This window comes from Pleurodeles waltl, chromosome 1_1, assembly GCF_031143425.1.
Source record: "Pleurodeles waltl isolate 20211129_DDA chromosome 1_1, aPleWal1.hap1.20221129, whole genome shotgun sequence".
Classification (NCBI taxonomy): Eukaryota; Metazoa; Chordata; class Amphibia; order Caudata; family Salamandridae; genus Pleurodeles; species Pleurodeles waltl.
Window position 1 is genome coordinate 18,048,020 of NC_090436.1, and position 18,206 is coordinate 18,066,225.

Sequence of the window (18,206 nt, forward strand, 5' to 3'; positions counted from 1 at the left end):
CCGAAGAGGCCGACTTAGCTCTGGTGGAATGAGCTCTTATTCCATCAGGGGGTTCTTTCTTTGCCAGAGAATAACACAACTTAATGCAAAGAATGAACCACCTGGAGAGTGTTCTCTTGTGGACTGCCCTTCCTCTCCTCTTTCCAACGTACCAGATGAAGAGTTGATCCTCCAATCTAAACTCCTTTGTTCTGTCCACGAAGAAGCTCAGCGCTCTCTTCGGGTCTAAACGATGTAACCTTTCTTCCTCTTTCAAAGGATGAGGCAGAGGATAAAAAGAGGAGAGAGTAATAGTCTGACCCAAATGGAAGGGTGAAACAACCTTCGGCAAGAAAGCAGCCTTGGTCCTCAACACCACCTTATCTACATAGAAGGATGTATACGGGGGGTAACAGAAAGAGCCTGCAGCTCACTCACTCTTCTAGCAGAAGTAATCGCAACAAGGAATACAGTTTTTAACACAAATAACCTTATGGGGCAAGAATGCATCGGCTCAACTGTGAGCCCATAAGAAACGTTAAGACTAGATTCAAATCCCACTGAGGCATAATGAAAGGAGTGGGAGGAAATTTATTAACGAGGCCTTTTAAAAACCTCAGTACTAAAAGAGATTTAAATAAAGGAGGCTGGTCTGGAAGACACAGAAAGGCTGACAGAGCCGACAAATAGCCCTTTACTGTAGCAACTGCACAACCCCTCTGTGCCAGGGACAATGCAAAAGACAAGATATCTGATAAGTGGGCATGTAAGGGATCAATTTGCTTCTCTCCACACCAATTCACAAATTTAGCCCACCTGCTAGCGTAGACAGATTTAGTGGAGTGTTGCCTGGCCGATAAAATAACATCCACTACCTCAGGTGGGAGAGAAAAGGAACTCAGGTTGCCCCGTTCAATCTCCAGCCATGAAGGTGCAGGCTCTGGAGGTGGGGGTGTAAAACCTGCCCCTGCGATTGCGAGAGGAGGTCTGCTCTGTGAGGGAGATGGAGCGGGGGCACAGAGAGAGTTTGAGAAGATCCGAATACCATACCCTCCTTGGCCAATCCGGAGCTATTAAGATGACTTGGGCCCGGTCTTGGTGAATTTTCCTCAGAACCTGAGGAATCAAAGGTATGGGGGGAAACGCGTAAAGCAACTGGTCGCACCAGGACATCTGAAACGCGTCCCCCAACGTTCCTTGCACCGGATACTGGAGGCTGCAGAACAACGGGCAGTGCGTGTTCTCCCAAGTGGCAAAAAGATCTACCCGAGGGATTCCCCACCTCTGGAAGATTTGCTGGACTAGATCTGGATGAAGACGCCACTCGTGATCGGTCGAGAAGTGCCTACTGAGACTGTCCGCACGCACGTTCAAGACTCAGGCCAGATGGTTCGCTACCAAGCAAATCCGATGGTCCCTTGCCAGGACCATAGCCGCAGAGCTTCTCTGCAGAGAAGGTACGACCCTACTCCTCCCTGCTTGTTTATATCCCACATCGCTGTAGTGTTGTCCGTCAGGACCTGAACCGACTGGAAGGCCTTGAGAGCCAGACGTATCGCCCGCAATTCCAACAGATTTATGTGAAACATCTGTTCCACTGGAGACCAATGACCTTTGACCTCCAGTTCCCCCAGATGAGCTCCCCACCCTAGAGTGGAAGCATCCGTTATCACTGTGGTCACTGGGGGAGGCTGCGAGAACGGCCTTCCTTGGGAAAGATTGCCGTCCGCAACCCACCATCTTAGATCCACTGCAGCGTCTCTGGAGATCTTTACCGATCCCTCGAGATCTCTTTTGTGCTGAGACCACTGCTTTCGGAGGCACCACTGAAGAGCCCTCATGTGCCAGCGAGCATGCGTGACCAACAGAATGCAAGAAGCGAACAGACCGAGCAGACGAAGGACCTTGAGGACTGGAATGACCGCTCCACTTTGAAACATTGGAACCAACGCCTGAATGTCCTGAATCCGCTGAGGCGGAGGAAAGGCACGATTCAATGTTGTGTCCAGTACTGCCCCTATGAAAAGGAGGTGGTGAGAGGGCTCCAGGTGAGATTTGGGCACGTTCACCGAAAAACCCAGATCGAACAACAACTGGGTTGTCGACTGCAGGTGACGCAGCACAAGCTCCGGAGACTTGGCTTTGATCAACCAATCGTCCAGGTAAGGGAATACCGCTATCCCCTTCCTTCTGAGCTCTGCTGCAACCACCGCCATCACCTTTGTGAAGACTCGAGGTGCTGAAGTAAGACCAAACGGAAGGACCGAAAAATGATAGTGCTGCGATCTCACCAGAAACCAGAGATACTTCCTGTGCGACTTGAGTATCGGGATATGAAAGTAAGCATCCTGCAAGTCGACAGACACCATCCAATCTCCTTCGTTCAACGCCAAAAGCACCTGAGCTAGGGTCAGCATCTTGAACTTTTCCTGCTTGAGGAACCAATTCAAAATCCTCAGGTCCAGGATTGGTCTCAACCGACCATCCTTCTTGGGGATCAGGAAGTATCTTGAGTAACAACCCTGACCTCTCTCCTGCTCTGGAACCAACTCCACTGCACCCTTTGAAAGGAGGACTAGAACCTCCTGTTCTAGTAACAGGAGGTGCTCTTCTGAACAGTAGGATGGGCGGGGCGGGATGGGGGGTGGAAACTCCCGAAAGGGAAGGGCATAGCCTTTCCCCACAATACTGGTGACCCAGGAGTCTGATGTTATTTCCTCCCACTTGTGGAGAAAGTTCATTAACCTCCCCCCTACAGGAGTGGTATGTAAAGGAATTAGTGGAAGACTAAGGCTGCTTCCCATGCTGCACCCCTCCAGAGGAAGAGGCAGAGTGCTGCTGGGCGGCTCCTCTGGTTCAGACCCTACCCCTCCCCCTGTATGATCTATAGGGGAGAGCAGTGGCGGGCTGCTGCTGAAATCTGCCCCGAAAGCAGGAGGATGAGCCACAACCAAACCCCCTAAATCTTCTGAACAGTCTCGAAGAAGCAGAAGAGGAGGCTTGCAGGCCTAATGACTTCGCTGTGGCCCTAGTCTCCTTAAATCTTTCAAAGGCTGAGCCCGCCTTGGATCCAAAATTTTTATCCCCATCAAAGGGAAGATCCAGCAGGGCTGACTGGACATCAGATGAAAATCCAGAAGAACGAAGCCAGGCCTGTCTGGATTACTTGGGTTGCCGCAGCCTGAGCATCCGAAACCAGACACAACACCTCCTGAGACACCTCCGAATGGGACGACTTTATCTCTTCCATAAGGGCGTAGATGTATCTGCCCAAAATGCATGTGGCATTACTAGACTTGAGAGCCATACTGCATGATGAAAACGCTTTCTTAGAAGACTGGTCCATCTTTTTTGAGTCCCTGTCCAAAGGCACCCCTGGGAAAGAGCCAGGGGCAGTCCGAGATGAACATGAAGCCTGTACAACCAGGCTCTCTGGAGTCGGGTGCCTAGACAAAAAGCCTGGATCCGCAGGAGCCACACTATATCTGAGTGCCACTGTTCTATTAACGGCCGAAGATGACACCGGCTTTTTACAGATCTATAAAATTGGGTCTAACGGAGCCTCATTAAATGGCAGAAGTGGCTCTGCAACTGTTGAAGCAGGATGTAACACCTCCGTTAATATATTGGGTTTAGATTCAGACACTGGCAAGGGAAGGTCCAAAAAGTCAGCTGCTTTTCTTATTACAGAGTGGAATGAAGCAGCCTCCTCTGTATATTCTCCAGGAGATGTCAAGTCCTACTCTGGAGAGGTGTCTAAGCCACTTGCGGTATCCAAACCCTGGAGATCTCCCAGAGGTTCTTCATTCTCCCCTTCCTCCAGGGCCTGCTTCCGATACTATTGCTCCTCAAGGAGGCGAAGAGCAAGCCTCCTTGAATGCAGTCTGGCTTCAATCCTCGGCGTCAACAGAGCGTCAGCCGACGTCGATGCCTGACGCCGATCCACAGATCCATCTGACGCCGGATCTATCGGCGCCGTGGACTTCTTCGGCACGACCGAGACAAAGGATGAACAGGAGAAGAACTCTCCGGCGCCGGAACAGCAGATCTACTCTGCGTCGCAGGCTGTGAAGTCAACGCCAAAGGTACCGGCGCCGAACCAACACCTCCCAAAGGAAGGAAGGACATGAAAGGTGCCGGACGTAGAGGAGCCGGAGCACCCATATTAAAGGCCAATGGCCCCGAAGGACCAGCTGGTCCCCCACCTGGAGCCATTTGTTGGAAAATGGCAAACATCACATTTAAAAATGCGGAACTGTTAACACCTGGAGCCGGGAAAGCCGGATACTGTGGAGCCTGAGCTCGAGGTGACAACGGCGCTGGCCCCGGCGTCTGGGAAGCCGGTGAGAACTCCTGACGTTGAAGAACCTTAAAAACAGATGGTGGAGTCATAGCCGAAGTCGGCGAAGCCGTGATGCAGGAGGCGTCTGTGGCTGCGGAGTGATGGTGGGACTAACCTCCCATGTCTTTCGGCGCCGAACCGAAGGCGACCTCGAGCGTGACCGCTCCCTACTCGACCGGCGCCGAGATTCATGATGGCGTCGGGAGTCACAGTGACGCCGATGGGACCTAGGTGAAGATGATTTGCGCCGATGCCGCTTCTCCTTTTTGGATTTCGCCAAAAAGAGTTTCGCCTCACGCTCCTTCAACGCCTTCGGGTTCATACGTTGACAGGAGTCACATTCCTCCATGTCGTGGTCGAAGTCGAGACACCACAAACAGTCTACATGTGGGTATGTCACCGACATCTTGCCTCCGCACTCCCTGCAGGGCTTGAATCCCGACTTTCGCTGAGACATGTTTTCTTTTCGAAGAAAGAAACAGTAACTGTAACTACGCAGAGTAGAAACAGTAGCTCCCTCGAAGAGTAACCATTGTTTGAAGACACGGAAAAAAGGGAACTGACGTCGGCGAGGACCTCTTATTGCCTGTATGACGTCAGACGGCGTCACGTGGGCAATTGTGACGTCCTCGTCGACGTGCAGAAGCTAGGAAGAAAATTTCCGTCGGAAGCTGGCGCAGGGGGGAAAATTCAATGAGTGAGGAATCCACAGGTAGTTGTATCCATCAGAAATAAACCTTTTGCCAGGCCTATACCTCCCTTGTTCATACTCACAAGTCACTCCAAGGGTAGGCCATAAGGGTTCACAAGGCAGTGAGCACTGTACTTAAAAGGTAGAGCATGTTTGCTTCAGTTTCATATGTCCTAACAGTGAAAACCCCCTGCAGTTGCTTTTCACTGTTTCAAGGTCTCTCTGTAGCCAGGTGGTAGTATTATGTGGTATGACTAGAGAATCTTACCATGTAATACTAGTACATTACCCAGTAGTGGACCTCTGGTTCACACTAGAAAACCTTAGCTCCGTCCAGGTAGTGTGGCAAAAAGCAGTCAGGCTTCTTAGAGGAACATCTGTAAAGCATTTCACAATACCAACATGGGTGATAAGTAAATGTCACGACTAGAAAAAAATTCAAATCCAATTTAGAACAATAAAGCTTATTTTGATATGCATTTAGACACCAAAACAAACTTTTTATGTTACACACAACTAGAGTTATGAATTTTAAAAGCTTGGTCATGTGATGGCTAGCCATGCCCTATGATCTGTTCTTGACCTATTCTTGCCTTCTCTTCATTCTTTATTTATACTCTTCTCCCAACTGTCCCCGTGTGCCTACATTTACACTCTTCCTGCCCTTGCCATCATTTTTTCGCTACCTTCACGTTTTTGGCTAGTCTGAAAACTTAGGCCCTTATTTATGGATTTTGTGGCACAGGGCAGTGCAGCAAGTCACCTGGACAGGGCAGGAATGCACCGTATTTATCCAATAGGGCGTATTCCTGTCCTTTCCCCCTGCACTGGCGCCCTCTTGGCAGCCTAGCGCCTACGCAGGGTTCTTTTGGTGCAGGAAGGGCTTCCTGCACACAAACAATCCTGAGAGGCTTTTTCCTCTTTCTATGAATGCAGCACACATAGAAAGATGAATAAAATGAGACGAAATAAAGATATTTCTCCTCGTTATGCCTCCCCTGGGTAGAGTATCTTTTTTGGCACATTCCCAGGTTTACCAGTTTTGGTCAATCTGGAAATGCAACAAAAACCATGAGAGTTGCATTGCCCATGAAACTCCTCCCTTGTGCAGAGTAAAAACACAGGGATCTGCGCTGCATCGCCTTACTCCATATTTTTGAAGACATTTGAAGCCATTCAAAGCCATGCAAAGTGGCTTTGCGTGGCTTCAAAAATATGACTTTGTGGTTTGTGCCACGCACGCACCACGTTAAGTAGTGCAAGCATGGCGCAAACCATTCAGAAGTAGACAGACGTCGCTACCTGACAATCTTTCTTCTTCTGAGGTTGATCCTTTAACCAAGAGCGATAATAACAACAGCACTTTGGAGAAAAGATGTGTGCCTGCACGTATAAGTTGAGACAATACTGTTTCAGGTAAAAAGCTTTTAATAAAATCAGGAGAGTGGAACAAATGCATTTTACACACTAAATTAAATTTCATTTTCAACCGAATTTAATTAGGAAAATTCAAAGTCTAAAATTAAATGATTTTCGAGAACATGATGTCATTACGTAATCTTTTTGCCAAGAAAATATCAACTGCCAAACAGCTGGTGACTGAACCAGGAACACAAAACATGGAAAACATTACATCCTAAAATCCCTAAGAAGAAAGGCTCAGTTAGTAGTTAAAGGCTACCTACGTGTGCTTTAAAAGTTGTGACAAGAAATCAATATGGGAGGGTGGCAAACATGGAGACTATACTGCTTTCGGGTGGTGAATTGATGTTATGCTGACTTAAACTACCCATCTGAGAGGACCCCCCTCCAACCCTCCACCGCCCGTCCCCACAAGTGATTTTAAACCAAAGATTCCTTTGTTTCTCGTGACCAGCAGCATTATCTATACTACAACATATACTACAAACGCTCTAATCTTCTTTCAACTTTTTTCCACATGAGGTCTTCTCAGTTCCTTCTTTTTTCCAGTGTTTTTTTTTTTTTTACTGACGGTCATATGTCTGCAATATTTTCACATCCCAGAACAAGACCCAACCTAAAGAATATGACCCATTTATAAGAATTCCCCCTCAGCACTGTCTTTTACAAATTCCTTACCCCGTGCTCCACTTTCTTTTTACACAACTTCTCGATTGTGCCCCATGTATATGAAAACTTTATTCTAGTATGTCTCTTGCTGTAACTAGGTTTGTTCTATCTGTATAAAACAGTCACTGGTGCCATGATTACTCTGCTCTTTACTCCCTCCTCCTCTCCTCTGCATTACTTCTACCTTGACATACTCCCTCCTTGTTTCCACTCTAGGCACCCAGTACTGGCGGTATGACAGTGTAAACGACATGGCCTACGTCGAAGATCCACAGGGGTACAGGTACCCCCGACCCATCACCGAGGGGTTCCCTGGGGTCTTCAGCACCATCGACACTGCCTACTACGACAGGCGAAACCACAACATCTACTTCTTCAGAGAATCTAATGTAAGAGCGCCTCATATGCAATTAACTTCTGTTGGTAAAAATTGGGTGCAAAGCCTTCCTGGTGCAGAATGCATAACTCCAGCCTCGGAAATTTGCTCGAACTTAGAAAATATACCTTTCTTGTCAACTAGGGAATGCAGAAAATGGATTTGAAAAGATTTAAGACCTGATTTGGATTTGGGCGGGTGGAATACTCCATAACAAATGTGACAGGATATAATGGGATGTAGTAAGGCAGACAGGATAGCTGTTGTATTTGTGGAAGAGTATTCCCTCTGCAGAAACCTAAATCAGGCCTTAAGATGTTATAACAGGTGTACTATCAATGTCCTAAGTGATATCAATTAAAAGTGAAATACCAACAAGTGAGATGCTTGTGGGAGGTACAAGCATGCTTGCGTCTTTGTGTAAGAGGAAGTATTTCATGTCAGTAACCTCTTTCCGTGCTACTTCCAGGTCCCTTCCTCGCCGGTTGGAGTGGGCTGGAGTGTTCAGCACATATAAAGAAATGGGCTTGGAAATCTGTCTACACAAACTTTATTTAACCACTGTACAGTGCTTAACAATGCAGGGAGCCGCTTATGGGTAGTACCGCACGTAGGAGTACGCACTAAAATGATTGCATGTGCAAGGATTAATGTGGGAGGAAGAAACTGATGGCGGGCAAGAAAGTGGCGCTACAAAGCCCCCACAACCTCTTCGGTTGGGGGTGTGGGGGGGGGGAGGTGGAGCAGAGCTCCAGGGTCCCCCCTCAGCACAGCACCTGGCCAGAGGTGGGCCCCTTCCATGTTCTTTGCAGGGGGGCCTCCTCCAGTTTTGTTACACCACTGAGGCAAGGGTATGGCAAAATAGTCTAAAGCAGAGGAAGTTCGCAGGGGCATCTGTAGCAAGGTCATGTATAGAAATATTTATCAATTGCAACCATTTAACCTCTTTTTTTTAACCGTTAAAGTCTGCAATTAGCCTCATACAAATTGGTAGGTAATTCCATGACAATGGCCTAAATCTACAAAGCCCTTTTTGCAGTCGCAAACATTGCATGTTACAAAATCATGGCTTGTAAAAAAAACAGTAAATCTTCTTATGCTATGGTATTGTTTTTAGGCTCTAGGTGGTTCATGTTGCCAAGAACGTTATTACGTATATCGGAACAGTTTTTAAAAACTTAAGGTGGCAAATACTGAATTTTAGATTTTATTCTGTTTGACACTTGTAGGCAGTGCAGTTGTTTAGTTCTTGGGTGATGTGTTCTGATTGACTGAAAGATGAATCGGAAACTTAGTTTGACTGAGTTGCAAGTCCTAACCTGTAACCTCAAAACAGAGTATTCTCCTTAACTGAGGGGTCTAGATGTTCGCAATAAGTCTCTTGGGCTCTGTGGTGGATTAAAGGATACACCTTCGCATCAGGTAAGTTGGAAGAATGACGTTTAATGTCCACGATGAGAACTCACAAACCGAACACAGCCAGCACGTACAAGAGCAGCTCTGCAACTGCCAACATGCAGAATGGCAACTTGCTCCAGAGCGCTGGCGACATTCTGTATATAACATTCAAATGTGCAAGTACTTTTATAACCATTACTTATATAAAAAACAGAATGATGCATTTTTACACAAACTACAATACCTGCCATCTCAAGCAAGCGATATCTGACTTCATGTACTAAGTTACAATACAATGCTGGCTTGTATCAGACATCTACTGACCCTGACCGAGAGGCTTTGCTGGAGTACCTCGACTCAATTCAGCTCCTTTGGCTGGACAAGGTACATAGACAATATCTCCATGACCGTTCTTGTTTCAAGAAATCATAGCGGTTATCCTGCATATGCTTCGGGTTGAAGTCCTAGGGCTAGTTGGGGTAACTGCCTTCTTTTATAAAGAACATGCTCACACTTCAGCACCCCAATTGCTTGTGGTCTATGAAGAGACTATATGGAAAGCATCTCTCCTACCCACCCCCTCCATGAGGAATTGATTGCCAGCATTTTGAAACCAAGGAAACTGCTTTTGCAGTGTGACTCCTACAGATCCCTGTTCAAGAGTAACATCAACACCAAAATCCTTGCCAAACTGATAGCGAATACGATACTCCTGGCTGATACTGTGCGTCTAGATCAGTAGGGGTTCATCCCATGCTCTTACTGTGGTCATATCACAGTGCAGTGCCTTTCTCAGTCCGAACCTGTTCTGTTCCTCCTAGAGGGTGGGATAAACCTCGGTCTAAGACCAGGGCCTGGTCGAGATTGGAGATCACAGCTTCCGACTGCCAACTGAGGAACACAATGCCCAATTTAGCACTTTGGCCGACCTAGATCAGCCCAGGATTGATGATTGAATGCTGAACTCACTAGACACCATCCTGCCAGCTAAAAGTTGTCGTCTAGCTAGGTCTCACCCTCTGGTTTAATGGATTACAGAGGCACTGAGAGCTGAGAATACTAGATATAAGGGACTGGAGAAGGCCTAGAGACTTGCATATGATGAGGACTCCAAGCTCATATATAAAACAGCATGGAGCCTCTAGCACAGTCTCTGTAGAGCCGCTCGGGCCACCTATTATTCAGACCAAATTACCTTAGCTCAAAACACCCCCAAACTCTTTTTAGAGTAATCAAGGAACTCTCTTACTCCAATATTGTTGCACTAGCACTCTCTCAGTCTGAGGCACTGGCGTTCTTTTTTTGTTAACAAGGGGCAGATCATCCAAAGTCCACCGTTGGCGGATGGTAGAGATCCCAGCCAGCTTAACAACAGCTTGCCGTTTTCCGCCTCAGTATACCTGAACATTTCTGTCATCACATTAGCCTCCAGAAACTGAATTCATGGGACAAGCTGGATCTACCTCTATTTAAGTCACTAGCACAACCAATAAGATATGGTTCACCTAAACATCCTCTCTTCTCCTGCTAAGCTCTGCACTCTAGACCCGGATATATTGCGGCTCATGGTGGGACTCCTCAATTCCTCCTTTCAGGAAGAGCATATCCCTCAGCCATTGAAGTACACCATGGTTATGCCCCTCCTAAAGAAACCTAATTTGGACCCCTCCAACTGCTCCAACTGTACACCGAGTTCCGTGCTCCCCATTTTTCTAAAATAATGGAGAAACATGTTAACAAACAACTCTCCAGTATTATGGAGTCCCAAAACGTTTTACGTTCCTCTCAAGTCAGGGTTCAGAGCAGGACACAGCACCAAATCTGCCCTTGTAGGAGTCACAGAATATCTTAGGCGGTACCCAGATGAAGGCGAGACTGCAACTCTTATTCTACTGTACCTTAGCTCCACCTTTGATATTGTGTTGCATAACACTTTTAATGAGACTGACTAACCTGGGTCTTCAAGGAACGGCTTTATCCGGATGACATCTTTTTTTAAAGGATCAAATCTTCTAGGTTTCCTCAGGAAGCGTCTCTTCCACATGGCACACCCTCACTTCAGGGGTTCCTCAAGAATCAGCCCTAAGCCTGGGACTACTTAACATCCATGTCCGCCCATTGGCTGATCTGGTTGAAAGCTGTGGTCTTACTACATTCTTTTATGCAGATGACACATAAATCATCTTTTCTTTGACATACACCAAAGACCAGATTTGTGGGGCTGAAAACTCCTGTTTGGGTTTAGTGGTCTTGTGGATGAACACTAATTCTCTTCAACTGAACAAGAGAAGACTGAGGTGCTGGTGTTAGGAAATAACCCTTTCCTTTGAGGCCACAGCACTGGCCAGAAACCTTGGCTGCTATTCCTGCTCTGACTGAAAGGGTGAAGAACCTTGGTTTATTATTGTTAGATGCCAATCTGTCCATGAAGCCTTAGGTAGCAAAGGTGGCTGCTACATGTTTTGCCGCCCTGAAATGGTTGCGGAAAATCATATAAATTCTCACCTCAAAAGACAGTTATCCTGGTGCTTATTTTGTCTAGACTGGATTACGGGAACGTCCTCTATTTGGGCGCAGGAAAAGCGTTCATGAGACGTTTGCAAGTGGTTCAAAACTTGGCTGCCAGGATGCTCTACAGACTTCCAAAAAATGTATCTGTTTCATCTTTCCTCCGCAAGCTTTGTTGGCTCAAGGTGGAGAACCTGATTCAGTTCAAACCATTGTGCTACCTGCACAGTTCTTCAATCATCGTCCAACAGGAAGGCATCTTCGGGAAGGGTGGCATTGCCATCCTGCAACAACTGAGCACCTCCGGCTGGTCTGGACTCTGTCTGCCTTTTCTTTAGTTCCTCTTCTTCAGGAATCCACGCCTGGGTTCCGCCAACCTGGTCCACAGTTCACGACAGGAGCTGGACAACCGAGGTCCCAATCGACTTCAATGGGAGGTTCCAACACAACTTCATTCCTATGCACCTGGGCTCCCTGGTGTATTAGGCAGTCCACTGTTCTGGGTATCCACGGGTGGCGGCATTATCCAACCCCACTTGTCCCAACGGGCGTCCTCGAAGTCCTTGTGGAAGGTTCCTAACACCATGAAAATCCATCTTTGACTTCCCCACGTTATTTCATGGACACCTAACCTGGGGTTTCACCTCTGCTCATGGGCGCCTGGGGAATTCTATTTACTTACCGTGGGTGTTCCTGTGCTTCCCCGGTACTAAGGGCCCTTGGGTGGTAGTTTGGGATGAAAGTGGTTTGCATTTCACTTACTTAGTATGTGGTTTGGCCACCCATAGGGGCACATTATTGCATGCCTTTACATACCATTTTGTAAGTACATTTTTGTATGATCATATCTCCAGCTAAGAGATACACCAAAGGTAGTTCTAGTGTGTGTGTTACAATAAATATAGAATATTTTTCCAACACTGGTGTGGTTCTTTTTTATGTGAACATCACTGACTGACCTATGTGGAATTTCTAACTGCTTTACAACACCCTGGATAAGCATTAGCTGCTCACCAAAGCTATCTACTGAGAGCTCTGGTTATCTAGAACCTCTAATACTATCACTAAGGGGTGCGTGGACTCAATACACAGTGCTTCACCTATAGGTGTAAACCATATACTGAGCCAGTGTAGGAAAGTACCATCTTGCCTGGCATGTTACTCCCATTTTTACTTTTGTGTCAGTTTGTTTTTGCCTGTGTCACTAGGATCCTGCTATCCAGGACCCCAGTGCTCATAGTTTGTGGCCTATATGTGTTCCCTGTGTGGTGCCTAACTGTATCACTGAGGCTCTGCTAACCAGATCCTCAGTGTTTACGCTCTCTCTGCTTTTAAAATTGTCACTGCAGGCTAGTGACTATTTTCACCAATTCTGATTGGCACACTGGAACACCCTTATAATTCCCTAGCATATGTTAGTATATGGTACCTAGGTACCCAGGGTATTGGGGTTCCAGGATATCCCTATGGGCTGCAGCATTTCTTTTGCCACCCATAGGGAGCTCAGACGATTCTTACACAGGACTGCCACTGCAGCCTGAGTGAAATAAAGTCCACGTTATTTCACAGCCATTTTACACTGCACTTAAGTAACTTATAAGTCACCTATATGTCTAACCCTCACTTGGTGAAGGTTAGGTGCAAAGTTACTAAGTGTGAGGGCACCCTGGCACTAGCCAAGGTGCCCCCACATTGTTCAGGGCAATTTCCCCGAACTTTGTGAGGGTGGGGACACCATTACACACATGAACTACATATAGGTCAATACCTATGTGTAGCTTCACAATGGTAACTCCGAACATGGCCATATAACATGTCTAAGATCATGGAATTGTCCCCCCAAGCCAAATATGGTATTGGGGTGCCAATCCCATGCATCCCCGGGGCTCCAGCATGGACCCCGGGTACTGCCAAACTAGCTCTCTGGGGTTTTCTCTGCAGCTACCGCTGCTGCCAACCCTCAGACAGGTTTCCGCCCTCCTGGGGTCTGGGAAGCCCAGTCCCAGGAAGCAAGAACAAAGTATTTCCTCTGAGAGAGGGTGTTACACCCTCTCCCTTTAGAAATAGGTGTTAAGGGTTGGGGAGGAGTAGCCTCCCCCAGCCTCTGGAAATGCTTTGAAGGGCACAGATGGTGCCCTCCTTGCATAAGCCAGTCTACACCCGTTCAGGGAGCCCGAGCCCCTGCTCTGGCGTGAAACTGGACAAAGGAAAGGGGAGTGACCACTCCCCATACGTCAGAGACTCCTCCTGATAGGTTCTTGCCTGCTTAGGTAGCCAATCCTCCTGAGGGCTATTTAGGGTCTCTCCTGTGGGTTTCTCTTCAGATAACGAATGTGAGAGCTCACCAGAGTTCCTCTCCATCTCCCTCTTCGACTTCTGCCAAGGATCGACCGCTGACTGCTCCAGGACGCCTGCAAGACGACTACCAGCAACATTGTAGCGCCTAATCCTGCCGGCTTTCTCAACTGTTTCCTAGTGGTGCATGCTCTGAGCGCTGTCTGCCTTCACCCTGCACTTGAAGCCAAGAAGAAATCTCCCGTAGGTCAACGTAATCTTCCCCCTGCTAATGCAGGCACCAAACATCTGCATCACCGGTCCTCTGGATCCCCTCTCATCTTGACGAGCGGGGTCCCTGGAACACAAGCGCTGGATCCAAGTGACCCCGACAGTCCAGTGGTCCTTCTGTCCAAATTTGGTGGAGGTAAGTCTTTGCCTCCCCACGCCATACAGTAATCCTGTTTACCACGTGATCTGCAGCCATTGTACATAGGTCACTACTTATGTACAGCATCACAATGGTAACTCCGAACATGGCCATGTAACATGTCTAAGATCATGGAATTGTCACCCCAATGCCATTCAGGCATTGGGGGGACAATTCCATGATCCTCCGGGTCTCTAGCACAGAACCCGGGTACTGCCAAACTGCCTTTCCGGGGTCTCCACTGCAGCTGCTGCCAACCCCTCAGACAGGTTTCTGCCCTCCTGGGGTCTACGCAGCCCTGGCCCAGGAAGGCAGAACAAAGGACTTCCTCTGAGAGAGGGTGTAACACCCTCTCCCTTTGGAAATAGGTGTGAAGGCTGGGGAGGAGTAGCCTCCCCCAGCCTCTGGAAATGCTTTGATGGGCACAGATGGTGCCCATCTCTGCATAAGCCAGTCTACACCGGTTCAGGGATCCCCCAGCCCTGCTCTGGCGCGAAACTGGACAAAGGAAAGGGGAGTGACCCCTCCCCTGACCTGCACCTCCCAGGGGTGGTGCCCAGAGCTCCTCCAGTGTGTCCCAGACCTCTGCCATCTTGGAAACAGAGGTGTTTGTGGCACACTGGACTGCTCTGAGTGGCCAGTGCCAGCAGGTGGCGTCAGAGGCTCCTTCTGATAGGCTCTTACCTCTCTTGGTAGCCAATCCTCCTTCCTAGGTAGCCAAACCTCCTTTTCTGGCTATTTAGGGTCTCTGCTTTGGGGATCTCACCAGATAACGAATGCAAGAGCCCATCAGAGTTCTTCTGCATATCCCTCTTCACCTTCTGCCAAAGGATCGACCGCTGACTGCTCAGGACGCCTGCAAAACCGCAACAAAGTAGCAAGACGACTACTAGCAACCTTGTATTGCTTCATCCTGCCGGCTTTCTCGACTGTTTCCAGGTGGTGCATGCTCTGGGGGTAGCCTGCCTCCTCTCTGCACCAGGAGCCCTCAAGAAATCTCCCATGGGTCGACGGAATCTTCCCCCTGCAACCGCAGGCAACAAAAGACTGCATCACCGGTCCTCTGGGTCCCCTCTCAGCATGACGAGCGTGGTCCCTGGAACTCAGCAACTCTGTCCAAGTGACTCCCACAGTCCAGTGACTCTTCAGTCCAAGTTTGGTGGAGGTAAGTCCTTGCCTCCCCACGCTAGACTGCATTGCTGGGTACCGCATGATTTGCAGCTGCTCCGGGCCCTGTGCACTCTCCCAGGATTTCCTTTGTGCACAGCCAAGCCTGGGTCCCCGACACTCTAACCTGCAGTGCACAACCTTCTGAGTTGTCCTCCGGCGTCATGGGACTCCCTTTTGTGACTTCGGGTGGACTCCGGTTCACTTTTCTTCTAAGTGCCTGTTCAGGTACTTCTGCGGGTGCAGCCTGCTTCTGTGAGGGCTCCCTACGTTGCTGGGAGCCCCCTCTGTCACCTCCTCCAAGTGACGACATCCTGGTCCCTTCTGGGCCACAGCAGCATCCAAAAACCCTAACCGCGACCATTGCGGCTAGCAAGGCTTGTTTGCGGTCTTTCTGCGTGGGACATCCATCCTCCAAAGGGGAAGTTCCTAGTCCTCTTCGTTATTGCAGAACACCAAGCTTCTTCCACCCGGTGGCAGCTTCCTTGCACCCTCAGCTGGCATTTCCTGGGCTCCTGCCCACTCTCGACACTGTCGCGACTCTTGGACTTGGTCCCCTTGTCTTACAGGTACTCAGGTCCGGAAATCCACTGTTGTTGCATTGCTGGTGTTTGATCTCCTTGCAGAATCCCCCTATCACGACTTCTGTGCTCTCTGGGGGTAGTAGGTGCACTCTACACCTACCTTTCAGGGTCTTGGGGTGGGCTATTTTTCTAACCCTCACTGTTTTCTTACAGTCCCAGCGACCCTCTACAAGCTCACATAGGTTTGGGGTCAATTCGTGGTTCACATTCAACTTTTGGAGTATATGGTTTGTGTTACCACTATACCTATGTGCTCCTATTGCAATCTACTGTAATTTTACATTGCTTGCATGACTTCCTTTTGCTATTATCTGCATAATTTTGGTTTGTGTACATATATCTTGTGTATGTAACTTATCATCATACTGAGGGTACTCACTGAGATACTTTTGGCATATTGTCATAAAAATAAAGTACCTTTATTTTTAGTATATCTGTGTATTGTGTTTTCTTATGATATTGTGTATATGACACCAGTGGTATAGTAGGAGCTTTACATGTCTCCTAGTTCATCCTAAGCTGCTTTGCCATAGCTACCTTCTATTAGCCTTAGCTGCTAGAAACACCTCTTCTACACTAATAAGGGATAACTGGACCTGGCACAAGGTGTAAGTACCTCTGGTACCCACTATAAGCCAGGCCAGCCTCCTACAAAGTGGTATAGTAGGAGCTTTGCACGTCTCCTAGTTCAGCCTAAGCTGCTCTGCTATAGCTACCTCTATCAGCCTAAGCTGCTAGAACACTACTAATCTACTAATAAGGGATAACTGGACCTGGCACAAGGTGTAAGTACCATCAGGTACCCACTATAAGCCAGGCCAGCCTCCTACATTGGTGGTGCAGCTGTGGGATAAGTACTTGTATCTGCTTTACCACTTTGTCATTGGTGATTTTCATAAGAAAAGCATATACCAAATACTTCAGAATATACACAGTAACCTAAACAGTTTAACTTTCCTTCTCTAAAACTTTCTAAAAAGTTTCTGAAAGGTTTTCAAAAGTTTGAAAAAGTTTTCTCTTTGCTTTAAAAAGTTCAAAAACGTTATTCTCTCTCTGTCCTAAACCCTTTCTATCACGTCTGCAGTAGAACTTACTCCCACAGTTGTCCAGGCAACATATGGTAGTTTAAAATTTAAAAGTTTGAGGGGTCTCTGCATTGAAAGAGGTTTAGCCATTGGTAATAATCCTACCAAAGATCTTCTCCTAGAAAGTGACCAGAACCAGTCTGGCACATCCCAGGATCGGGAGGTAGAGCATCATGAGCTACTCCTTTTTGAGGAAGTTCAGGCTCCTGAGGTCTAGAATGTGACACAGGCTGCTGTTCTTTGGCACTAGGAAGTAACATGCTTAGCATTCTTTGTCTGGCACTAGCTCAACAGCACCTTTCAGAAGGAGAGCTCCCACCTCCTGCTGTCGGACTGTCATATGGTCAGGAGGTGGGGAAAAGGGGGAGGTGGTATGTGAGGTGGAACCTAAAGAAAGGGAAGGGTACACCCTGTTTATATGATCTGATGGACCCACTGGCCCGAAGCAGTGGCCTTTCAAGCTGGCAGAAAATGGGGCACTCGCCCTCCTACAGACGTGTGCTGGTGGAGAAAAAACACTAGGCCTGCTTTTCAGAAGGCATGAAGGCTGAGCAGGAGGTGTTGTAGGACTCTTACCTTGGGGGTAGGACTACTTAGTTTAGGGTGGCGGCACCACCACGTGTGGGTGACTGAACTTCATTGGCTAGCTTAGCTAGCAGCACCTCACCCAAAGCTAGAAAGTAAAGATGATTTGTGGCAGCCTAGAAACATGACACTGACTTCTCAGAGAAATCGTGGTGGGCAGATCATACCCTTTTCTCTCAGCTGCACAAAGTCTCAGACATGCAAAGGCTGACAAAGATGCAAGAGAAATTACAATATATTTATTGAAGCAAATGCACCTGATAATAAGAAAGCATGAACTCCGATTATTAGGAAGATGACACAAAATACAGTGATGATTGTGACCATTAGAGAAAAACATATAAACAGTCCCACCATCCTGATCTAATCAATCTAATGATTCCTACCTACACCCTAATGTCTAAACCTGAGTGCATAGTGGTGTTAACTCTTCTGCCCGACCCGGTCTATGGAAGAATCCCTGACCCCTTACCCGAAAGATGGCAAGTGTGTGCCTGTTGTTCTGCTGACAGTCGTCCAGGTTGGCTGGAAAGACAAGGCCAGGCACAGCAAAGCTGTCAGCGAAGTGGTGTGTAGCATCAGATGCTCATGGCTGGAATGCCCTCTACACTCCTTAGTCCTATTGTAATGTAGCCATTTTTAATGTAGCTTTTTGCGCGTTTGCTTAAAGTATTAGGCCTCTGTGCACTTTGCCCT

The 18,206-nt window shown here is 47.8% G+C and overlaps 1 protein-coding gene across 1 annotated transcript in view; it reads left to right on the forward strand.

The window, feature by feature from the left end:
- Positions 1–18,206, forward strand: part of LOC138255094 (matrix metalloproteinase-21-like) — a 457,798-nt gene that overhangs the window by 345,204 nt on the left and 94,388 nt on the right. The window contains exon 7 of the mRNA XM_069205828.1: positions 7,320–7,492. Coding sequence (XP_069061929.1) covers positions 7,320–7,492 — 173 coding nt within the window. The remainder of the gene's footprint in view (positions 1–7,319; positions 7,493–18,206) is intronic.